General features: G+C 37.7%; 1 protein-coding gene across 5 annotated transcripts; it reads right to left on the bottom strand.

Annotated features, from left to right (window-relative positions):
* Positions 1 to 13,252: 13,252 nt before the first annotated feature.
* On the bottom strand, positions 13,253 to 25,559 carry LOC116424733 (glutamate receptor ionotropic, kainate 2). 5 transcript variants are annotated; one of them, XM_031971506.2, is made up of 16 exons: positions 25,390 to 25,559; positions 22,609 to 22,690; positions 22,200 to 22,358; positions 21,926 to 22,107; positions 21,395 to 21,552; positions 20,962 to 21,103; positions 20,311 to 20,613; positions 19,122 to 19,340; positions 18,053 to 18,259; positions 17,878 to 17,962; positions 16,944 to 17,220; positions 16,414 to 16,612; positions 14,915 to 15,158; positions 14,288 to 14,403; positions 14,054 to 14,203; positions 13,253 to 13,576 (listed from the first exon to the last, which is right to left on the bottom strand). In XM_031971506.2, exons 2-16 carry the CDS (start codon positions 22,676 to 22,678, stop codon positions 13,394 to 13,396), a joined length of 2,694 nt encoding a protein of 897 aa, XP_031827366.1. In that variant the 5' UTR covers positions 22,679 to 22,690; positions 25,390 to 25,559; the 3' UTR covers positions 13,253 to 13,393. The 5 variants fall into 5 exon arrangements, 4 of the variants coding, with proteins under 4 accessions (XP_031827366.1, XP_031827369.1, XP_031827367.1 ...); XM_031971509.2 differs by having other exon boundaries at positions 14,915 to 15,140; XM_031971507.2 differs by having other exon boundaries at positions 25,420 to 25,538.
* Positions 25,560 to 26,359: the final 800 nt, after the last annotated feature.

Genomic DNA, 26,359 nt, shown 5'->3' with positions numbered 1-26,359 from the left:
TCTTGTTCCACCCTTCCAGGCCTTTCCTCGTACGTACTCGTTCCTCTTCCCGTGCTCGCTTGAAATACGCGCACCGCCTTGCTCGAATTTGTTGTCCGTCACGCAGCTCCTCTGCTCTCGAGGGAACACGAGAATATGAAACGCGAATTGCCAATGAACGCTGACACTTGACAAAGGCCCGAATGCCTCTGATGCCAATTTCGAGACGGAAATAAGCAATTGGTCACGCTTTCTTAAATACGTCAATGCCCATTTTTCAGCCTTCGAGTTTTTAACGTCGAGTCACCGTATGTGACGTGTCTTTTTTAAATCACAGTTCATTTCTTCGGAATGTTTTTAGTCAATCTTTTACATTGGAAATTAATTCAGAGTTCTAGCAAAATCTTGCACGAAGAATTTTATTTTTACCTAATATTGTTTAACGCATCGAATGCCATACGATTTCACGTAAGATACGCGAAATGAAAAAGGATATATTATTGAATTATGTTATTAAATTGCGTTATTGTTATTGCAGGTTTATCTTGTCGAATATCACTGTGCTAGGTAATATTATTTATAATACAAAAATATTTCCAAATAGTCTATTAATCAGTTAATCATTTTTCATAGAATGACACATTTCAGAACGATCTAGTATATACCATTCAATAAGACTATAAATATGTACAAGACGCCATTGGCGATGTTTGAGCACATACGCTCTATATATAATACTCTCCTAATAATTGGAAACAAATATCTTGGCAGCTGGGATGACAAGTAAGAAGTAAGAATAAATTATTTCAAGCCGCAAAAGGAGCAAATGAAGAAGAAAAAGAAGGATCATAGTGTGAAAAGGAAAAACAATAATGTTCCCGGTAACTTCCTATTCGTTCGGTAGGAATGATAATTTGAACACCAGTTACTGGGAAGTGTTTACGCGTAATACACGCTCGCAGCCCATTAGAATGAAAATGCCGGGCGTGGTGTGCGTGTCCTTCATTGTCATTGAACAAATGAACGTACGTCCTCCGATTTAATATCTGGTATTATTAAAATTGCATCCTGTCGAGTATAAGCATCGCTGCCATCGAACAAAGTAGACACGGGATTGATAATAACGTCCGACGAGTCTACGAGCGTGGTTCATTAAAACTGGAGTACGGGCTAGGGACAAATTATTGGCATGTACCGCAAGTAAACAAGGTGCGACTCGGCTACTATAAAGGCAGTTTGTCTCATAGCACACCGCGATAGTAGCCGGGTCTCTTCTGCAACGGGTTATTAGAACGAATTCGCCCGAGGCAAGCTGCGGCAATAATTTCTTAATCGGATCTTCGGTTCTCCTCATGCAAAACAACGCTCGTTATATGCTAGGCTCTTCCTCGTCAGATCGGTTTGACAATCTCTGTTCACGATCTCTTCCTCGTAGCGTTCACCTCAGAAAAACCGAAGTGCGAAGCTGTTCGAAAACTATCAAGCACATATTTGTCTGACACAATTAGCCGGTTGAATCCCTGACAGACGAATCCTTTATTTAAGCGATAAGTGCCTATTTGGTTTTTATTGGTAATTAATGTATACACTTGTTTGCATAATTCGTCCCTGTCCAATGAAAAACTGCACCTGAATAATTCATCTCCGCTTAAATGGATATTTCATTCGAATAGATCAGGGTGAATTATTCGAATATCGTTTTCCTTGTCCTGATATGTATAATTTATGCTTATCTAGTCGAACGCTTTATTTATTAAAATGTAATAAGCCCTTGGATTCAGGACTGGAACAGTTGTTCAGTGTAAAAAGCAGTATAGATGGGATTATAAAATGAGTAAAGAACCAGTAATACCGTGGCTGAAATTATTGTAATAACAGAAGGCGCTCGCGTGAACGGTTAACGCGAGTGTTCTGAATAACAAATGAATATTCATTGGAATCTGTCGCGATTGCGTTTTAATAAAATCGTATTCGTTATTCTTATCTGTGCCCGAATAAAATTTCGCCGAGCACCTCGAGGAATACCGAAGTATTGTGAAAGATCGTGACATTCGATTGCTTCGGACGTACACGCGACGTTGTTAACTACGTAAAATACAATGATCATTAATTTTTATATCGTGGCTAACACGTCTGACGACAGAATGGAAAGAACTGGTTCTGAATGCGACGCAACTGTGCGTGCACGGATGCATTGATCTCGAAGGGGCAGAGACAGGATTGAATTCATTGCCTGGATACGAGTCCGCGGCGAATTAGGGTATTTAAGATTCAAGTAAAATCGGCTTCATCCTGTCACACTTTATTACACTCTTTCCTTGCGATAACAAAGACACGCATATGTGTCTTACGTAATTATGTAGTCGGATAATGTCGAACGTTCAGAAAATAAAGTCTCGCATTTCGAGAATGAGACCATTCTGCCATCCCTTGTAATTATTCATGGAATTTTAAATCTAAAGAAATTAGAATATCAAGTGTCGAATTGGTAGAATAGATTTTATGGCACTTGATTAAAAGTTTACTGAAGCATTCTCATTTAAATACCGTTGAGTAATATATCTATAGTTTCCTTTGTGCGTTACTTCCAACGATTTTAATTATTTCACCAATTGCTTTTCCCAATTATTAACATTTAATAATGATTCTTTAAGATTATTTTATGATCATTATTGTGACTACTTTTTGTGAGTATTTTACAACTTTTATCGTTCCGATAATTACGGGCGATACTGTGTTATTAGTAAGAGTTACAAGATAAGCTTAATTATACGGGACATCTCTTTTATTTTGTAAGTCGATGAATTGTGAATTATAGGAGCGCTGTATGCAAATGAAATGCGCGCAGATTAAAGAATAAATTCATAACTGGTCCAGGTAATTACATGGTACTGCGTCTTTGTTTCGAAATGGCCACGACGATCTACGTTGGAAGATTTAAGGAGAGGGGACACACACAAGGCATAGATGCACTGTGCGATCGTTTACCGTTGTAGACGTGAGTCATAAAATCTAACGACGTAAGGGAACTATACAGGGTGTCATGTAACGAGGAACAGAACCTATGATTTAATGATTTTAAACGCAACGGCTAAGTGAATCGTAGATTAAAGGATTCTTTTTATTTAAGGGACTACACTTTTCAAATAAATGGCCTTACAAGTTTATGGGGAACTTATATTGCTGACTAATAAATCTCAGCTGGTTGACCTGCTTTTTATGAAGGTTATACGTCTAACTGAAGGTTACCTGTCGCCGGCATGAAAAACTCTTTGGAGATTCACCAGACAGTAAGGTGCTTCAAGAAAACATTGACGTCCCGCATTGATTTGTCATCATAAATTACTTAATACTACTTTTCATCAATTTTCAGTGTATTTCAGTTCACATTTCAAATACAGAAGGTTGTCACTTTAATTTGACTTCAATTGATATGAGAAAATTTCGAGCCACGGGAGGCGACAGAGAAGCACTTACCTATAATGTAATTGTAACACGTATAAACTATTAGCCATAAACCATAGAATTTATATATTTCCATAAAATTGCTCGAGCATTAAGATAATTCGATGCATTCGCGTTAGGGACACTTATCATTTAATAGTAAAACGCCTCGAATTAATATAATACAATACAATACATTTCTCGGCCGGCTTTCGTATTTAATGCGCCATTTAACTGCATCCTCTGCCCCATGAGTCCCGCAGGATTTCCTGCAGATTCAGATTCCCTTTCGCATTAAGAAATACAAGATCTTATGTGTTAATATCTATTACATCAAAACTTCGGGACGGCACTTTACAACCTTGTCCGAGATTGATTTTATCGACAATGGAATACGACCGAAACGAATTGCTATTCCGTATTTCAAGACGAATCCACGGCTGCTTATTGTTAGTACGGTTAACAGGCACTTGGAACCCCAGTTTCTCATAGTAACATTAACGTCTCGTCCGCGGAACGATACGCAACCGCGCGATCATCTATGCATTTAACGCGATCGTTTTTCATCACCGAGCATCGCATCCAAACAAACTATTTACCGTCCGGGAAATTCCTCGGCCGCAGTAAAACCTGACGAATAGGACGACGCCTAACGCGACTACGCTAATAAAGCTTTAATATTCTATTCGGTCCGTGCGAATAGCTTTACGACCGCGTTGATTCGCCCCTTTTATTACACCTTCCCCACCCGTCCACCCTTTTTGCCCGTCGTCCGCCGCTCCTTCCGAGAATTTCCCGAGATTTCGTTTTCTCGGGGAACCCCCTCGGCCGAGCGACTAAATTCAGCCGCTTAATGCGACGAGCTTTCGAGAAGCGACGACGCCCGATTCGAATGGCTGCCATTACGCTCGGGAACACGGCCGGAATGATCTAAAATAACCGGACAATAAAAAACCGGATAATCTGGATATATATCTACGTCCCCGATGCAAACGAGAGACCCGGTTACTAAAAGCAGACGCGCGCATTTCACGGATACCAGCGCGCGGACCAGATATTTGCACCTCGCGTGACATTCCCGGTTGCATCGGTGAACACGCGCGCGCCAACGAGCGAACGTGGGTGCTGGACGCGACGGTTGCTCGAGGAGTCGCTTAAATCTTTGCTAATTTGCTCGCCGCGCCAACGACTATTTCCTTAATTTCAGTTACAACCGCTACTTGCCTCTGAGTGCGGTAACGAATGAACTGTGTCTGTCATCGTGTTGGAACCTGTCGTAGGCGTTGACAACGGATCTTTCTAATTGTTTTCATTGTTGCAAGGTTTTAATGTGTGATCACTGTAGTGTCTTTGTTTTATTTAGTATAGAATGAATACGCGTTGATACTGTTTGTATAGTATAATGGATTTTTGTTTAGATTCTCGTAATATGTTGTTTTGGGGGAAAATTGAGATCGAAGATTGCAAGGTATAAGTAAATTTGAATTATTCGTTTAGAGAAATTGTAACTTCCTTTATTAGGAGTATTTTGATAAACGAAACTCGAAAGCATGCAGTTCACATAATTAAGAAGAATGTTATGTATAAATTAATTTCATTACATTGTAACACATTGTAATTCAGTATTCTCCAGTTATTTAATGATGTGTGTAATAATGGTAATATGGGATTTTGAATCTATTGATCATTAGATTCATTGCTCTACTAATTCATTCTTTTCTAAGAAATATTGTGAATATATTAATTATAATACATTATACCGCATTCCATGGTCATGCGTGGTAATTATAAATCTAATTAGATACGCATTTATATGCCAACAAGGAAATCTGTTACTATTAGTGACGAGATTGGATCTATGAATAACCATATTGCTCAGTTTTCTGTTAATTTTCTAACGAGAATTCGTCACGCGATCGTTTCCTATTCTTCTTAAATTTTTTTTTCAATGCAATACCGTTCTTAATCGTCAGCGTTATAGATTTGGAAAGAAATTTCCTTCCACTGCTACAAAATTCCTTATGGTAAATATCAAACAGAAATACCATTGATTTTTATTAATATATACTTTTTCTTATATTTGACAAATTTCAATTATCGTTATCAAAAATTACTATACAGCTTGTTCTTAGCTTCAAACAAATTAAAACATCCATTTTTAAGCAAACGGGTTCTGGAAATTTATTTCTCCGTTATTGATCCACTGGTTCACGAAGGATTTAGTCGTCCAGCCATTAACATGCCAGCTCAACAAGTGTCTGACGATCCATCAAAGACACGAGAGTTGTAGCTCATTTCCGGCCCCTGTTCTACGCGTAACAACCAAGGTCTCGTAGTTCTCGTTAATTTGACAGCAGCCGTTCTACCTAAGGAACAGGTGAATTTCTGAAAGTTACAGTTGGAAGCCGTCTAAATAGACTCATCAAATCAAGACCCCCTGGATTGATTCATCGAAGATAATAATCATTAAAGCGGCGTCATAATCGACCGTCGAAAAAAAAACTATAATTTATGACTTGATCCCCTAGAAGTGACCAACTGAGAAATATAAACGCTGGTTGATTGCGGATGCTCCGTAATCCGAATCATAAATGTTCGATAAATTTGATGCATGTAATGGAGCAATATTCCACTCCGGATTGGATACTCGAACATTATAGAATGCTTCGCGTCTTCATTAATTTGTCAATATCAATTTTCTATTCGCTTCGCCGTGAGATTCATAGACTCAATACTGCCACTGAATAGAAACTCAGCTTAATACATTTTATTCATCCACGAAACAGTAACGCAAAGACTCATAGTTCTTGAAAACTTGACAACTCTGTGAGTTAGTTTCGAAAACCTCTCACGAGGCGTGTGATAAACTTAACCAATGACGAGCACGTGGTTTGAATACAATACAAGTGCACTTACCACATATGAAAATTAACTAAAACAAAGTAAACTGGAATTACATTTGAAGAAATAAACAATTAACCTTAACAATTAATTTTTTGAAAATTACTGATTTACGTCTTAAACTAAGAATATTTTAACGCTGACTTGAACCACTGACATACCGCCGAAGTTTGTAATAAACTCAGTGGCAGAGACTAAGATTGTCGACTAGTTAACAGCAAATATATTAAAATAAATTACAGTTCTTACTAATATTTCCAATTTTGTTTAACCTTTGTGTAGGTTTATTTGTTATTCTAAAAAAGAAACACCGTGTATTTGAACGCTCCTTGGAAGATAAATTTCCTCACAGACGATGCTTTATATATAAAAAGGGAAATATTATATTTAAAATTCCATTTAACTTTTATAGACTAGTTTTGCAAAATGTTCTCCCATTGTTTCCTTTTTCAGAAAGAAATGTATTTAATATCAAACATTACGCGGTGTTTCCAGGCAGTCTCTCTCCCATCCAAGTACTAACCACGCCCAACGTCATTTAACTTCGGTGATCGGACGAGTACCGGTGCATTTGAGCGCAGTTTGAACGTTGACGAGAAATTAACTTTATAAAGTAGAGAAAACGAAGCAGAAGTCCACACGCAGTAAAATTTAATAGAATTCTCGAAAAAATTGGTAAATGTTTGGATCAACTTTGACTGATACAGATACTCGAATATATATCCCAATTGTCTATCTCCCGACCTCTAATTTCCAAAATTTAAACGAACGAATATCAATTTCTCCAAACCAAATAGAACAAATTGTACAATAAATTTCTGAAAATTTAGCGTCAACGCGTTAACTGCCAGGGTAGTCACCGATGAGGTTCCAAATCACTTCAAGAAGAAAAACGATGCCTCTTCAAAATAGTTAGTCACGTAAGTAACTAAATAATAGCGTAACTTCAGAACCAAGACACCAAATCATTAATAATTCATTCCAATTCTATTTGCCTTTATTGCGAAAGAATAAATATAATACGAAACGCTAAAGAAATTCTCGTGGCAGTCAACGTGTTACCTAGAAAAAAGAACAACCCCTCATGTATTAGGTATCAAGCTTCACAGATGACGTTTGTACGCTCTTGTGAGGCAAACTGTATGCTTCGGCGAGGGTGGGGTAGCAGATTCACCGAGTAGAACGCGCCGTGGGTCGCCGGAACACGTACAAAGCCACATGTCACGACGGCCCGTTTAATGGCCTTTTAATACCATCTCTCGAGACGGCACGCAACCCCCACCCGCAAGGTGCGCGTTCGATGGTACCTTTGAATAGGCGCCTCGAAGGTGCGTCTATAAAGGTTGGCCGACGCGACGCGACGCGACGCCGCGCGGCTGGGGCATAGAAGGCTCCGCAGCCCTGGCTCTCGGCAATCCGGGATTCCTGAGTGTCTGTGTCATCGGGTTCCAGCCGCAACCTCGTAAACTCGCGAGGCATTAAACGCGGCTTTCGGCGACCGGGTATGGCGAACCAAGAATGTAGAACGATCAGGGAGTAAAAGGTTGTCGCCCACTTAACAGCGTCGCATCGCGCTACCACTGTGAGGATCCGAATGTTCGCATTGTTCTGCTGATAGTTCGAGGGCTGGCTTATCAGACTTCCAATCGAACCCACTTTTGGAATTCGAAGTGTCGAATGTTAATCGGTTAATGTTTTTATTTGGCTATTTTGTTGCCTTTGCTGCTATAGGTTAGCTGTTTCTATCCCTTTTAGATAATTTTTTATTTGGTTACGTATCTGTTCACGCCTAAATGTTTTAATGATTGTTTTTTTTATATTTGTTTTTGTGAATCTCTACTTTTAACATGTTTTAATATGGTTTTATTTTTACCTGGAGAACTACAGTTCTGCGGGAAAGTTGTGCAAATGGTACTTCGGTATTGATGTGCGGCTATTTGGAGGATGTTTGGGTAAGCGGGTAGTGTCGAGAGGATTTTTGGCTTATACTTATTAGCGTAATGTTTTAGTAATTCTCGTTTGGAGAGTTTAGTGATTCCTTAAATCGAGCGATCTGGGTTGGGAGTGAAACGTGAAAAATGAGTAACGGTACTTTTGTTTTATAATTAGATTACGGATATTTATAGGAATTCACAGTTATTTGGATTAATCTAAAATATCGCGAGTTGCACTTAAGGTAATTTTATTAAGCAATTCGATTAGATTAGTATAACATGGGAGTATCATTAAATTCGATTAAGATTGTTCGTTTATTATGCTTTGCGTAGTGAAATATTCAACAAATGCAGTAACTCCGCATTCTGTTTATCATATAAGGTGAGTCATCTAAAGTATGTCCGACGGTTTTAACGACATGAGAAAATTTCTATTAAATTAAGCACGGTCATATAAAAATTAATCTATCGATGGTGATTTGAAAGTTAATTACAATGCACGGTTTCGAAAAAACATTAGATTCAATATTACAGTATTAACAGACCGTCATTCAACTGAAAAAAAGCACTGACTATCTGAAATAAGCTGTATTCTCCAAAATTTATATCTGTTTATTAATAATTCCTTTGAAATTTTCTCATTAAACGTCATGAAAATGTCGGAGATGTTTTTGTTTCATTTCTAAGCGTCTTCGCGTATACGGGTAAGTATAATTACGATCAAAAGCGGTCAATAGTTAATAACTCAATCGTGCCCGATAATTAGCACATCGCTTTAATTATTCCTGGGTTCTATCAATTCTGATTGCTATCTGGTCATTAATAGTAAACATCCATCTATGATTTAATCAGATGATAACGAAATTACTGCACATAATCGAATTACTTATCGTCTGACGCCGCAATAGGGAGTAATAACAACTGAAATCCCGTGTCGTGATACGTAAATGGCTTTTAAGAACCCCGATCGATCGTAATTCTTCTTTCGCCACGACTTTCAGCGCGCGTTCCAGATTCTTCGCGAAAAATTCCATTGAAATCGACGACAACCATCGCAGTGACATTTCCATGCAGGATGCATTAAAAGGTCGAGCCACGAGATACGACGCTCAGCCGTAAAAATGGCGGAACCGTGGGCCCAAGCCGACGGTGAACGTTAATTCGCTCGCATTGTACTTGTTAGATGCAAAAAGTACTTTATTTACAAATATTTCTGAAAATGAGAAAAGCTGATGTTACCAACTCGGTCACGATTCTTTCTTCATACTTGTTTACTTTAGTATTTGAAAAATAATTTCAAAGGTTTCCTTATGACACGATTCGAATAATTAATATTATTAAATTCTTAAGATTTCGATTTCCGTTATGTAAATTTTTCATACTTTCAGAAATTGATTTGCAGTGTTGGTCGTTAAACGGAAATTTTTCTTCTCTTTGGAAGATTTTATTAGATCGAAACTAGGAAACAAAATTTGCGTATTTCATCTTTTTATCGCGGTTTCAAGATAGAAAACACCGTCCTCGCCGTAGAGGAATGCACATCGGATATTCGCATGAAAATTCCATAGCAAATTCTTTAGAAGATTATTTTCTACGGCGATGTAAGGAGATTTCTATCGAAGATTTGAAACAGAGATCTACACGATAGAAATAAGAATAATCTTTATACTTTACAATTTCGCTCGGCACACGAAACGAATTGTAAGTTTTCTTACTTCGTAAAAACGTAATTCTTGTTTTCTCGAAGATGCGAGAACTGTGGTCGTTAAATGCGCAAAGAAAACTGTGACGAGGTATCAGTGCGGAGCCACTATAAAATCCGAAGTATTCAAAATGTCTCTCATGCGAGCATGAAAACGCGGTGTATTCGTATGTTTATGCCGAGCGTAAGAAGTAAGTCGACATTTTATTGCAATCGTTCTCGTCCTATGAACGTGATAGTTCTACTCAAACTTATACGCGGGGAAATTTCATACTGCTTTATGGTTTCCCTTTAAACAAAAGGTTTTATGCAATGCGAAAGAACTCGATCTGCTTACGTTAACCATCATTTTCATCCCAAAATCTCATGAAAAACTTACTTTCATTTTTAAAGATCAACATTTCTATCAAAATATTCCATAAAATATACTTTTAACATTTTAATTATCGAGAAGCGATCAGTACGCTTGTCAATCATTAAAATTTAGTATTAAAAAATAATTTAAAGATTCTGCTTTAAATATTAAAATAAATAGTTAAATTTTGGTATTTCAAAGGATTCGTCAATTCGCGATTGCATACCACTGACATTAAACAATCTCTCATGACATCCTGATTCTTTAATTATTGAATTTCTTAACATAGTACTGTTAATCGCAAGTTGGTGAACTGTCGACTCATAAAACAAGAAATGCACGGAGCAGCGAGTGTGATGAAACAAAAAACAGTTACCCAGTAATGGATGTCCTCATTGGAATTCCACTGAAAGCGAATAGTTTCGTTTGTCAGTGGTTGGTTAACTTACCCGTCAGCGGATCCGGTTGAGTGCTTCAGATAACTTCCGACATCAAAGAAGGGAGTGTCCCTCAAGAATCCCTTCATACGGGAACACGGATTCACTTATCTTGAGAAAGATATTCATTTAATAAGGGAGCTGAAGATATAATGTCATACATTTACATATTTATTTTCACGAACATTGCGAAGATCACTTTGACTTCCACGTATGTGGTTGAGGACATAATACAGAGCAATTCTTTTTAATAACTAGCTTGGCGGTCTCGCTTAGTATTTAAGGTATTTATTAAAAAAGTTTCGATATTTACGAAAACACATTTTCCATAGATTTCAACGACCTTGAAATATATTGTTAATGATATTATTTCGAACAACTTCTCTTTATAGATATTATGGTGCCCAGCCTTGGTTTCGGAGGTATACGTAAAAATAGATTCAATGTTATATATATATGCTGTGTGTTTAAGTCAGATTGGGGCTGGTATGTTTAACCCTACTGTAAGGAGATCGGTGAACCGTTAATTCACAATGAATTTAATAATTATCAATTGTACTTATCCTTATTCATAATTATTTCGAATTTTCGCTAACTGTTCATAATTAATTGCTACTCAAAAATCTGCTGCCCAATCGGTTACTGCATGATAAATTTAAATAATTTAAAAATAATCAATAAATAATTTAACGCGTCTTTAATTCGAACAATCGAAGAAATTTTCTCAGTGATTTTGGTAACACAATATCGTAGATTGGACATCTTTTAAGGAGTTACATGGGAATTCAAGATTATTTGAGAACCGGTAATTTGTAAAGCATTATTTTTGTTCCACGCATTACCTGAGTAAATACAGTCAACTATTAAGATACGAATGCGTTAATACACGAGTACCTCGGATACTAAAGCGCATAATTACCCTTGCACGGGGATAATAATTTTTAATACCTTGATATACATCTGTTTTAAGCATACCTATTGCCACACCCCCGTGACCGTAAGTGCACGTTAGACATTCATACGAGAAATCTTAATATTTAATTAAATACTAATATTACAAATATTCCAATACAAACAACGAAAGCTTCAAACATCATGTTCCTTTCATTATATCCAATATCTAAGTAAAATAAACCTAAGGAACCACGAATCTATAACAAAACTTACGGTACAAACGACAAAATGAAGATAACACGGTTCTCAATCATCCACTTTCATTTATTTGTCCTCCGCTGGTAACGTTGCAAATAACAAAACTTTCTGTTCGCAGAAAATTGTCACGAATCTGCATTGGATGCCAGTTATATTTTTACACGTCCGCGATAGCATCGAGGATTCGATTCGTATCGACGACTGAGAAACTGGCTCGGCCGCTACCTTACCGATGAAAGTCGCAGATGCTTCAACGTTCGGCGTAGGAGATAGCAGCACTCTACTCGAACAAACGTACCCGGAATCATGTCACAATGAAAAATTCAAAATAGGGAATAAATGGATCGAGCATCGTTGACCGACGAAACGGTCGATCGGAAATCGATGGCGCAACACGTCCGAGCGATTTCGTTGTGACGATGAAATTCAGCTGCGTCGAATCGATTTCCTTTTCGCACTTTTGGAGCGAAGAAAATTGACGACGCACGGGGTCGCGGGGACAGTTGAAACTGGAAAAACCAGAATGCCTACGGGATCGTGAAATTCGTTTTACGACGCTGTTTTACACCATTCCAAGGACAAAACGAAGTTTTTATAGTTCAATTCGAAACGCCGGTAGATTTTACGGTGGCTCCAACCCTCCACTCAGCCCTTTGATGGCCCTCCAGGCGTCAATTTAATAAACTGTTATTATTCAATGGGATCCATGTATTTTGTCCGACTAATACACCGATCAATCGATATTTCCGGCGACGTTATTTATGACCGCTACCCGGATCATATTAACGAGCTTCTATTAAATGGGTGTTACCGGTCGACGTTACGACCGTTGTTTCCATCTACAAGGCGTTTCGGAACACGGGAACGAATGTAGCGGGTTTTAAAATCCTCCGGAAAATGCGATGCAAAGGATAGTTAGAGGATTAATAATATTTTGATGTATTTGTATCATTAATGTATATTTATAATTTTTACCGAACGCATGAGATAAGTAATTGTTTTATCAATTATTGCGAGAGTTTACAAATCCGCAAGGAATGAGTACAATATCATCGAAGAACCTAACTATTTATAGTAACAATGTTTAGATAAATACGTCGTGTTTATCATGAAATTCTTGGAAAACAGTGCGTCGTCTTTTCAATGACAGCAAAACTGAATCTCACAGTGCAAGAAACACGTTAGTACGTCGTTTCCACAGTGTCCCGGAACGAAAACTGCATGACAGTGCAGAACAAATGTTTAATGTTGCCTCATAAGCTCGATTGTGCGTAGCCAATCGCGGAAACGTAAACAGCACGCAAAGGGAAAGTTGGGGTCGGAATGGTTATGGTAGAAAATTGAGAATCATTGTTTAGATTCGAGATGGATGAATTTTATTTACACGTGTATCAGCAGTTCTCCGAAAAATTTGCATTATACTCGGTCGATGTTAACGGAAATTGTTTAATGGGTGTATTGTTCATTGTATTTCATTGGCCTATCGGTTTCACTTGTCGTCGGAGCTCGACGTTCTAATCACTGGTATAAAACCGTACGGTGGTGTGCAGCCTCTTGTGCTGTCCTCTCTGCTTCTGTTCGAAGATCCTTTTCTTCTCCTCACCGGTTTAGGTGCGCTGCTACACTTAATGATGAACTTAAACTCGGCCAGTAGTTCCTCTTTAAATGAAACCTGCGAAGTAATAGTACACTTGAATGTGGAAACTTCGTTCGAAAGACTAATGCTACTAGAACTTTGTAATTATATCAAGAACTTATAATTGGCTTACTAATTAATCACGCAAATACCCAAGTAATCTTAATCTAGTAGTATCCATCATTTGATAATTATAGGGATTGGAATTGATCTTATATGTTCAAAGAATCTTTAATTTCAGTTGTATTTGTACTAATTACTTTGAACAAATGCAATGAAAAATGATTATATTGGTATGTGTAATTTGTCGTACATTATTTTTCAAAAGGTATTGACACAGAAGCCTTTTCAATTCTATGAAATCAGATCATTTAAATCGACTGATTATTTAAGACAATGATAAATAAATAAACGGAATAATGAAATAAACAATGTTAGTTAGGTGTGTACGTGTATCGATGTTTAATATGTTTGCGTAATTTGATGTTATGAAAATGAATACACTATACTCACATTTTCACGTCTAGATACAAGGAAGACTTCGATGATAAGTTCCAGCAGGGTGTAAATGGTGGACAACGCAACACCTACAGTCAATACTAAGAAGACGCCACCCACGTTATCGAGATCCAGTTCTTCAGCTTGGCTACCGCCCCCGTCCTCCTACGAAGTGGTTGCAAATTAGATTTTGCCTGTTATATTACAGTACGTTTATTTCCATTTAAATTGTTTCCTGCGCGTACACACCCGACACTTTCCTCCTCCTCGTTTTTGCGTCCACCATTTTTTCTTCAGCTCAGTTATTAAACCACTCTGCTGTAGCTTCAGTACGGCAGTGTTTAGTGCGTGACGGTACTGAGAATCTAAAATACAGTTTCTCGTGAGAAATTAACTGAAATCACCATAATTCTTTATAAAAAAGAACCTGTGAATGTTTAGAAAATGATTGTACAGATATTAGAATTCTGAGGAATAAAAACTCCAGTACAACATCAACATTTTTTATAATCTTTTCCTTTTTCAAACTGCGCAATAGTTTCCTCAACATTCCTCAATGTTGCTACTTGAAACAACAACAATATTCATAGCTTTCCCATTCGCTGAAGACGATACGAAGATGACAAAAATGGCAATTCATCGGTAACTACCATTTTTAACTATTCCCATTTTCATTATTTTTAACAGTACGTGTTCTCGTAACTGTCTTCAGTTTATCGTGCCGTACTATTCAACGTGTTTATTATCGATTAATACAATTTACAATTAATTGAAATTTATTCTTAGAGCAAGCACTTATGTTTCTCCAATTCTATCTTTTATCAATGAAGAGCACTTACGATTTAGCTAAAATTTATTTCTGATTCGAACACTCACGTTTTCTCATTGCTATTCCGTAGCTCTTCGCGTCGAGCAGCCCGCCGATCTGCGTCACGTTGCAATATCTCTCGGTGATGTACTCAATCGAACTGGATTCCATTAAGAAAGCATAGTCCTCCCCAAGCACCTTTTTTAAGCCAGTGTCGTTGTCCGGCGTCATAACGTCTTTCGCATTTGCCGTCATTGTCTCGTACATCTCCTTGTACGTCGGGTAAGTGGAATCCTTGGAATGGGCATAACTCTTTCAAGAAACTGAATTAGAATGACCGGCTCCAACTGTCATTTGCCTAACCCGCAACACCAAATACATCTAACACTGACTAGACGGTTAGTGGGGGAATTACAAGACTTGCGCATCTTTGAACTGCATTCTCGCGGCGACGAATCGTATACAAAAGTGAATTTAGTTTTCTGTTACATTGACTTCCACATACGTTTAATTAGATACGTTCTCGACGGACCTGCGAGTTTGGTCTCATTTGTTCTGGGACCGTAAATGAAATTTAACACTAGAACTACCACAACCCGTCAAAATGGCGAGTTTCAGTTTACTTATTTTGCAAGAATTGACATCTTCAAAGTGTTAAATATCTAAAATGATTTGAAAAATAAATAGTTTCACATCGATACTATAGTCAATGTACGAAGCAACTGGAAAGAATCTATTGTTACAATCTTTTATAAGGATTACGTGTTAATCATGTAAAATGCTCGGTAGTTCTAGTGTTAAGCAGACTTAAATAGAGGGTATTATTTGTTTTGGAATATGAATTCAAGCGTTCCTTACACGTAGACGCACATATGGGTGTTAACTGTTCAATACTGATTTCAATATCTTTAAAAAATATCGAGTAATGAATCAATCAATTATAAGAAGTTCGAAGCTAAATTTTATTTATGGAAATTTAATAGTTCGTATTAAGCTTGGACCCAAAGTCGGTTCCACTAACACGGACGTCCGTAACCCATGTGTAGTTCCAATGTGAAATGATAACTTCTGTATAGATGTGAGGTTTAAGGAACCGTCGATTCGTTATTTAATAAGCAAGGACTCACTATTCTAGATCTAAAAATTTGTGGTAAATATTACAACATTGCGATTGTTTTATCGTTTGAGAGATGAACTAATCTGAAATGTTGGAACTGTAGTAAAACTTAAATGTAACTCTCTAGAACTGTTAACTGGTATTCGATAAATCATTACACGCCTCTCAAACGATTAATTAGCAATACAATTTTATAAGGAAGATTAATAAACCAGGGTTATATAAAGCATCTGTATTAATATATTTTTTTAATTCACTAGACTGGTACTACTGAACCAGCAACTAATTAAAACACGTAAATATCTCTTACGTTTGAAACTAGAACATTGGGTGGTGTAATGAGCCTGTAAAATTCATTACTACTGACAGCTAAATTAATCGTTCATCACATAATCGTATTCACTTGATAATTCCTTGGCGAAGTACAGGCTTTTAGGTAGAACAACTTACTTGGAAAAACATAATGGTAGATCCTCCCACTTTCGCGCCGTATTTAATCGTCTTCTTCTTCGCGAGCTCCTCAACGTTTGAGAATGGCGACACCAACGTCTCGACCGTCAGGAAGGCAGCTAAATTGGCAGTATAAGATGACACCATGATCAGACAGAAGAACCACCAGGAAGTTGCAATCATTCGAGTTGAAAGTCCACTGTCAATCAGAAAAATATAAATATTATTATAACTTTAAGAAAGAACATATTGAATACAGAAAACTGGTCAGACAAACTGATATATGCTTTTATGAAATATTTGTATCGAAACTTCGTTGAGAATATTATATAATCCATATTACATCTTCAAATATCTGTACATCTTTACCTATCAATTACTATATCAATCTTCAATAAAAAATAACTTCATTATGAATTTATACGATAAATTGCTAATATTGTAAACACAAAGAATGACTAATATTTCATACGAAATTTTTGATAAAATTATTTTTAATATTTCATTGGTAGAAAATAGATTGAACTCACATAGGCGCGATCTCGGAACCTTGCTGCATAATACTACCGATGGTGAACCATAGGGAATTTTTGAAGGTGAATTGGTTCTCCAGCTCTTCCGGTTCCTCTATACACGGATAGGGGTTGTTCCATTCAGCCGGGCATAGTCTTCCGATCACGAACAGTACCAGTGAGACCGATATATAAGATCCGATCAAATACCACCAGACTCCGGCCGAAAATGGCGACAAGAAAGAAAAGAGACTGGGTGGTGTTTTCGTTGGTTTTCGATACAGGATACTTATCCCTGAAACAGTAAAAAGTAAATGTAACGGTCATTCCTTAAATGATCACTACTCGATGCCACACAAGTTTATGAAAACAACATATCAATTTATTTTAAAATTTTCAACCTTAACGTTAAAAAAAGGACAACTTAATTCTCACGTATTCTATTTTTTAAGAAAACCGTACCACAAACTAGAGGAATATCCAACGTAAATTCTTAATTCAACTCTTTTTCTCTTAAGTTTATTGTTTTCCTTACAAAATAATAAGTTCTCTAACAAAAAGGGATGTTTATATTTGATAAATATAATAAAAAAGGAAATAAACAAATACTTACATAGAAATTGTTGCGGACTCATGATATGGCAACTATTTTAAGGGGTTAATCTCGAAGCTATCATAACGGTTATTCAAGAAATATAATTTCACACTGCTAATAAGCAGTAAAACACCACGTACTTCACTGTTAAAAAATCGGAGCGACCCAGTATTGGGTGCTAGGAGATTAACGTTACTATAAATAATAGTTGCATCGTTCACCGCGTGTTTAACGAAGAAAACTGAATCGAGGTGGATCGACGAAAAATTTATGATCCACGGGTAAATATTAAACGTTTTCTGACCAATAATTCTATCTGGGGGACGGTAAATTTACCTTGTGCATAAGAAATCATACCTAAATTCATAAAAGGCATCGTAAAATCGACTGCTGCCTCTCGTTCGGACGTAATTGTCAGATCGGTAATAGCCAGATCGGCCTCCTGCAACACAATATTACCGGATATTGCATTTCAATTCTGTTTCACCCTGGGGCGAGTGCAGCATGCCGTTCCATGGACATTATAACTAACACCAGCAATGATCCTGCCGAGCATCCCTGACCATTTCTTCGTAACCTTATTGAGGGATCCGTACACATTATCGCTTTGCACTTCGAACGTGTAATTAAAACCGAGCATCTTGCTAAGCTCCTGGATGATATCGATCCCGAATCCCTCGTAACGGTCATTTCCGGTCATCATTTCCGCGGATTTCTTCAGCATACCGTAAGGATGGCTCTGAAAGCAACAAAAATCGCGTGGCTAAAAATTGTTAATCTTGCTACATTCGTTTCACTCAATTCATTCATACGACACACTGTGAATATTAAAACAGCGGGAATGGGGGATCAGAGTGCAACGGGGAATGCGAGTTTCAATAAAAATTGTACAATGTAGCCCTTTTTATAATCGCCTGCGTGACCATTAAAATAAGCTTGATTACCATATACAGTTTTTCTTATTGCCGGTGAATGCGCTCTTAATGAATTAGGTATGCGTTCATAAAAGGGTTCCAATTATCTTTAAGAATGCTAGGACGTTCCACAGTTTCCAACAGCTCCGTGAGCTAGTAATTGAAAGTATTATTAATGAATGTAATTTATTACGATCTGTTCAGCTGGTTCGTTGATGGGATAAATCGTAAAAGATTCTTCAATAATAATAGTGCTTTGACGAAAAATGCACAAACAGATGATTAAAACCACTTGTAATGCTGGTATTCAAGTAATACTGCCAATGATTGCACGCTAAACGTTGATAAATAATAAACAACTATTAACGTCACTATATAGTTTTTTAATATAAACATTATTTTCTACGCTCGGATATATAATTATTGTCATTACCACTGCATAATATTAATTTGTTAAGACGCCTCTAATGAGTGCATCGTTATACCATTATATTTAATCTCGTCCCATTAGGTGAACCGACACGACTGGTTGTCCTAATCATCATCAGATCCAAAGTTACCGGAACCACTTTGGACGGACACACTTTCTCCATTATTCAGTTTTCCCAGTTAGAAAGCTTCAAGGGAATTGAGGGCGAGGTGGAAGAGTTAGAAGAAGGACGATTCAAATTTCATTCTGGCACGTACGATGGCTATCAGCACGATGAACGTTCTATTCTGTAGACTGAGCTCGATGTCTGACTTCGGAGGATGAGTTTCCGGCAGCCATTCGATGGCGTTTGTGCTGTTCCACATTCCGATCTTCTTCAAGCCTTTTTCCGTCACGCGCACCACATCCAACTGGAAATCGCTGCGGAACCCGGCCGTGTCGAACTTAATCAAACCGGTCAAACCCTCCATTTCACTCTGAAAGTGTAATCATAAAGAATCACCCGCAGTACCGTACATGCGTATCTCGTAATGCAATATTAATGACGTCGATAATGAATTTTCCTTTCTGCGAATGTAACGCCCGGCAATATTAAATTCCAGTTCGGAATATCAACTAGTCTTTATTAATTTACATTTTCAAAACATTCGTTATATTCCGATGAATGTTTCGTTTTTGAATTTCGTCCCTGGAAGAACATGTTCGACCGGAATCGGAAGATTCTTTTCCGACGTCTTATGTATTGCTACTCATAACTTTAAGCCGCTATCTCACTTCTATATACAACTAAGTTACGTATCTCGCGCAATTTAGAACGATTAAGATTATAGGCGTGCAGTTAACTAATATACGAGATAGACATTCTGGAAGATATGTTAAGTACTGGCGATTATTTATACTGTAGTGTGAGATATATGTATGAAAATTAAATAGTTTTCAGGCTTATGTTTTATTAAGTCATTTATTACAAACAGGCAAGAATTAGTAATAGTAATTGCGGATCATTTTGTACGTTTTATTTTATAAATCTCTATAACTTAAGATAAAAGTTAATGTTATTATTGGAAGATATGTATTTCCAAAGATTTTATTTTCATATACGAATTATTACTTGGCGAGATTGCTATAGTAAAAGGGTTTCATAGATGATGTTAATCAATCAACTGTTTTTGACGAGTGTACTCGTCTTGAGAAAAGGGCAAAATTTTGTTTTATGACGAGTATACTCGTTCAAAAACAGTTAACTGGTTAAGGGAATATTCATTTTCGAAACAACCAATTTTATATATTTACTTGAATTAAAATTTAAAAAAGGAATTATTTGTAGATATCAATACCGGTACATACTAGAATAAGGCACACACTTTTCAAAGAGATCGTAACAGTTAATAGATTAAAGTGCTAATACAAGACAGTGAAAGGTGTAATGCTTAGAGATGAACTTACAAGACGCATGAAGTTGCTCAGACTGTAGCCGTGCTCCCAACTTGAAGTGTCGTTGCAGGACAATTGTTTCACGTCGCCCTTAATGGCGTCCTTTAAACGCTTGAAGGCCCTCGCGAAAAGTTGCACCGCATCGTACATGAGTGCAGGCTCAACGCGTAGCTGTGACGGATCGTCCAAACCCCATTCGTTTTTGTACATTTCTGTGATATTTTGCACGATAGGGTTCTGTGGGTCTATTAGCCTGACCCCGGTGAAATTAACCCCAGAAAATTGGTACGGCTCCAGATCTAACGTTTGGACGTCCTAAAACGGTAATATTGATGGGTCATTTACAATCATTGAATGGGTCACCTATCAAAAATTAACTGAAGCAAATTAGAGCTTCAATTATTGAATTCGTTAATCGTAATTTACATTCTTAAGAAAATTAATAATCATAATCTAGATGAATTTTGAAAATTTACTAATTGATACTAATTGAAACATTGATAAGTAAATAATAGGGAATTGTTTTTAAGTATAATTGTAGACATGTATTGCATGTTTCGAATGACAAATTAAATGTTTCGTTATATAAATATATTGTAAATATTTTAAGATCTGACAATTCATGATTCAAATGTTGATATATTGAATATTGAATCATTTTACCAGAGAAGTGACTATGACCCTGTTCTTCTCGGACATAATGCCAACTTGCTGCGCTTGCTTCAGCACCTCGGCGAGAATATCGATTGAACAATCAATCACATAGTTCTCGACTTCTGCACCTTTTATCTCTCGCATCGCTTTCCTGCAGAGAATTTCATGTATTCTGTGATGTATTCTATAATTTCTTCTTCGAACAGCTTTAATTACAGTCAAATGAAAATTCAGTCGATCGTGTGAAGCTATCATTATAAATTTATTAATCTTGGAAGGTTTGTATCTGTATAAGTTCATGAAAATTTAAGCAATTTAAGCAAAATTTAAGCACATTTAAGCAAATAGGACATATGGTAATCCATATTTGCATTACTTAATGTTCCACAAATTAACAAACATTGGGATAAACACCAGATAATGATTTACAATATTTGCGTACCTGTAATTGGGACCAGGTCCCAAATGATACAGGAAGATCGCGTGCTTGCGAGCATCCAAACGTTCCAACATAGGATGAATGCGTATTAAACTGTCCGTGTTTTCGTATAAAATCCCAAACGATTTCCATTCGAACTCGGTGATGAACAGATCGAAAACCTGATGACACATGAAACGTTTCTTCAACTTCGTAATCGAAAGAAACAGGTAAACTCTAAATTTCTCTATTCAGTAAAAACTATGATAGATTACTGACCTATTTCATTAAAAAAAAATGACTAAATTCATTTTTCAAGAACATTAATTCATTAAAATTATTAATTACTTATTTCCTTTATTTAGTCTGTATTATCAAATCAAAAAATCAACTGTCCTAAAGAAAAAAAGAGACAAATTTCAAAGGAAAAATTTGAATTTTGTTTTAATCATCAAATAAAATTACTTAAACTGTAATCAATTCAATAGTTAATAATCCTGTGATGTAATACTTGTTTCTAAATTACCTTTGACGCCATCTTCAAAGTTTACATACCTTTGAAAGCGTCTCCGCGTGGGGGTACAAGTTTATTCCTTTGCCGCGAGATTGCGATGGCTCCCATCTCGCATAAATATGAGGCATTTCCATGGTGTCGCACATACTCTGCACGTGTTCCGAGCAGACTTTATTCTGGGGCCCGAAAATCCCGGCCACTCCAGTGCCCATCAATTCGCATACTGAACACGTCAAACAAGTCAATCGGATTAAAAATGGCAGCGTACGGACCGATATGCAATATTCGAACGTGTAATGCGGCCAGCCTCTGTACCTTTTTGTGACACTTCGTACGGGTCCGTTCCGACCTGATTGGATTCCGTGACGAGAAACACATTCATGATTTCTGGATTCTCGTGCCGTTCCCTGTTCACCGTTTTCACGGACGTTTCGAAGGTTCGCTGCATCTCGTCGCCATTGTCGAACAGCCCTCCTGGAAATATCGTTTATAGATATTGTACTTATGATTTCTTGTGTGGGAACATTTTCATTTGTATGTTTGTGTTCGATTCTTACACATTGAATGCTGTAAAATGAAACTGTGAAGGAGTTTCATAAACGTTTTATCTTATTGTGAGCAAGTCAAATGGTATTCCTCCATTAAGTATTATTCTTTCGTTGATTTTTGAAAATTAAGAAGGTCAATATTTGACTACGTAAGAATAATTCATAGAAATCCTTACCGATGTGAACCTTCTTCGGGAACGCTAGGGCACAGGATATGAAGATCAATGGGAGAAATTTGAACAGCATCTTGTAGACATTCTATACGGACGAGAAAATAAATATACGAGTTAAATAAATGAAAGAGCTTATTGACCTTAGGAGAAATGCTGTAGTTTGCAACTAATTTTGCAGATACAACCACAATTCTTTGGGATCTGGAGATTCTGTTTTTTTTTTGGTTCAAGTTGTACAACTTGCGGCAAACATTATCAAACATTTCCCAGTACACAATAATTAAATACTAATAATACAACAATTACTCTACTAGTGTCATTTGACAATGTTCGCTCAGAAAAATCAAGAGAAGCTTCAAACATTCTCAAACCCTTTCAAACATCAACTTGGTCGCTCTAAGATCTAGGATCCATCAACACGCCCCAACAACAACACAAAAGAGACTAAAAATCAATTTCCTAAGTAACAGTGTTTGCAGTAATCCGCAAGTGCAAACTTGAATGTCGAGTAATATCGACGAAACAAACGACTCGAAGCAAGCTATCCGGACCAGTGTGTCGTCTAGCATAAGGCTGCCCAGTGAAACACGATTAGCTTCAAAGGCAGTCAGTGAACAGCCTGGCGCAGATTTATTTGCAATAAGATCCCGTATGCGCGTATTCAGTGCAAGCAGTTCAAACGGGCTGCTGGGATTCAAACGAGCACTTAACAGTGCGACGTTGTGTAAACCGAACGGGAAGCATTACACGCTCGAATTCTCGGCACGCGTAAATATTTAGACCCGTCTAAAATCAATCCTCCAATATTGAGTCTGGCTATTTATTTGAAGCTATCGAAGGGGGCTTCGGACTTGTCAAATTCTCGAGCGACGTCTTAAAATCAACTTCCTCTTCTTCTTCGTCTTCTTCGTTCTCTTTTCCCGCTCTTCCCGAGAGAAGATTGAAAAAAAGACGTCGTTCGATACTCTTCTTTTCTGGACGATCGAACACGGACGTTTGCACAGGGAAGAAGGAAACTCACTGCGAGTAAAAATAACATGTCCGGCGTGGGGATCGGAAACGAGCCCGTTAATGAAGTCGACGTCCCTCGGATACTGTTTTCCGTTAAAATAGAATCAAAGTGGTTTTTCGAATCCGCCGATGGACCGAAATAATCGCAATTATTAGCGCATTATACGCGGAGATGGAACCGAGCAGGTAATTTAAGAATCGATGAAATCCACTCTGCGATTCAATTGGTGTTTTTCTTGGGTACGGGATTTATTGTCAAGGAAGAAATATTCTTTGATTGTATAACTCTCGTTATTCGAGTTAGCACAATAAATTGAAGATCGTCAACTAATACATATCAGAAAATTCGAATCTACCAAAATAATAAGCATGTGAAATCTAAAAAATATTATTGTACAAACCATTCCAAGTAATATTTTCCAATACTTTCAACTCGTAGTTTTGAGATTATACTCCCTACATTTACGCAAACTCAAATTCTCCAGAACAATCAAAAAATAATTCAAACTCCTCAACCCCTAAATAACCAAATTCCACCACAGTCAAAGAACACAAACTCTCCATAACATCTCACTAAAGTTCCTACATTCGCGTCTCGCACGTTAGCCGTTAAAAAGAAAAGTCCATTCCATCGTGAAACCAGCGAAAACAATAAATAACCCGAAAAAATAATTCCGTCGGAAAGTGTGTTTATAGAACAAGGCCGATCAATCAAAGGATCCGCGGGCGGTACAATTCCAGCAGCGCATAATGGGAAGAGGAGGAGCCGCCATTGCCCTCGGGACCGACGTGACACCGAAAAAAAGAGCACCTATCAAAACGTCACGACTCGATCGACATTTTGGCAACGGCGATGGATGCGCGGAGATTTCAAATCGCTTGACAGGATAATTTTGGTAGTGACGATGCCCGCGGTTTTCTCGCGGTCCGGTGACAAACGGGGGCGGGTCGCGCGCGGATCCAGGCCGGCCGCATTCAGCATTCCGAGAAAGCGAACTCTGTCACCTTGCCAAACGCACGCGTCGCGTTATTTTTCGTTCATTCATTCTTCGCGGCGAGGGTCACGCGACGGTTTCCGGCGCGGTGAACGGGCGTCGAGGAGTCAGTGAGCGTCGCGGGCCGCGTTCTTCCGTGTCAACGTGCCATATTCGAACCGACGCGACGGCGACGGCGCGCGGGCTTAAAAAACCAACGAAAACGTTGGAGTGCGCGTAACGAGCGCGGTATATTTAGACACCGAGCGTGGTCGCCAGTGGCGCTTGTCGTTCATAAGCTCTGCGACATAGTTCCCCGCTGAATTGCAATTAACGACGCCTACCAGCCAAGCTATTGGTGCATCGTTTTAATTTTCGCGGAAGATAGCTCGCGTAATCCTGCTGTTCCTCGAATTCCCCGATTAGAAACTAGACAATTTCCCGAGAAGTTCGCCGAATGTACGTTTTCGAGAGATTTTCGAGGCTCGACTTGATTTTTCTGGAATGTTTGAACCGATAACCGATGAAACGGATACTATGATTATTGTACTTCTCCTGTTTTTGGTTAATTTTTGTTAATCTTGTTTGGAGGAATGTTGTGAGGGAGTTAATATGTTTGTATGTTTCAGAGGATTGTTATTTGGAAGGAGAATTTGTATGTTTTTATAGGATTTGGAAGGAGTATGGTCGAAAAACGTTTTCCGTGTGTCATGCTGGAGTTTGGGAGCACGATGGTAGAGCGTTGAAAAAGAACAAAGCGAGCGTCGGTGCGCCGAGCGTTAAAGGAGGAGGGACTTACCTAAAATTGCAATTACACACGGCTCGTTACCTGGAACAGAAGTTTGATAAACGTGCTTTTCTGAACGAACGTCGCGGCATGCACTCTAATTCCGAACGCCACTTCTCGAGTGGATTTTCACTGCGCACACGCGGTCCTCCCTTCCCGAGCATCTCGGACTCATTTGTACACCGTAACATGGCGGACACCTCGGGCTCGAGAGGCGACTTATTGTTAGAACTGCCATCGAAGCTTTTTCGACGACACGTGGATCGTCTGAGGTTTTCGTATGTATAATTTTCATTCGCTTCTCGTTGATTCGGTTCAAGTTCAACGTGGGGGTTGGCGGAGAACTTAAGTTTAATATTGGTATTAAATATTCCTTTAGAACTGAATTATATAATTTTCTTTTTCATTTTAGTATATCGCCTGAAGTTTTGTGTGTGCAATATTTTTTATTTCATCTTTGTAGATCTGTTTGAATCTTGTAGGGATAGGAGTTGAAGATATTAAGAAGAATGATTTTAATTCAAGTTTAGAATTGAGCCTCATCATTTTCTTCCGTTACTTTTAATATGCGAGGACAGTTGCATATTGAATCTATAAAAATAACATTAATTCACTTTATCTTACATTCATTTCAAGTTTTTGAGTATAAGGATTAAAAGTGTCGTTGAACATTGATTTCATTATGTTATATTTTAAATATTTTTATTTTCATATTAGACTTATTGTATTTGAAAGTTTTGGATTCCAGTTTATGAAAAATTTGAACATTTCCTGGTTTTATTGCTTTAAGTGTTTAAATATCGCATACACGAGTGTTCTAGTTTTCACTTATTTCTTGTTACATTTTCGCCCTTTATCACGGTGACTTGTCCTGTACGCAGAACTCAGATTAGAAAAATTTATGGAAACGACAGCGCAGTTAACGGCACGCTGTAAAGCGCAGTTATTTCCCCCGTAAAGGTGCAGGGAACACGACAAGAAC

This window comes from Nomia melanderi, chromosome 2, assembly GCF_051020985.1.
Source record: "Nomia melanderi isolate GNS246 chromosome 2, iyNomMela1, whole genome shotgun sequence".
In the NCBI taxonomy this organism is placed as follows: domain Eukaryota; kingdom Metazoa; phylum Arthropoda; class Insecta; order Hymenoptera; family Halictidae; genus Nomia; species Nomia melanderi.
The sequence above is the reverse complement of the archived record's forward strand: the minus strand, read 5'-3'. Positions and strand labels throughout refer to the sequence as shown.

Bases quoted from the DNA above. Each gene is read 5' to 3' on its own strand.
- LOC116424733 (XM_031971506.2), bottom strand. From the start codon at position 22,678: ATGCTGTTCAAATTTCTCCCATTGATCTTCATATCCTGTGCCCTAGCG. The intron at 20,614-20,961 runs GTAAAATGATTC...TTACCGTTTTAG, and splicing joins GGGTCATAGTCACTTCTCTG to GACGTCCAAACGTTAGATCT. The intron at 16,613-16,943 runs GTGAGTTCAATC...TCTGATTGACAG, and splicing joins GGTTCCGAGATCGCGCCTAT to TGGACTTTCAACTCGAATGA.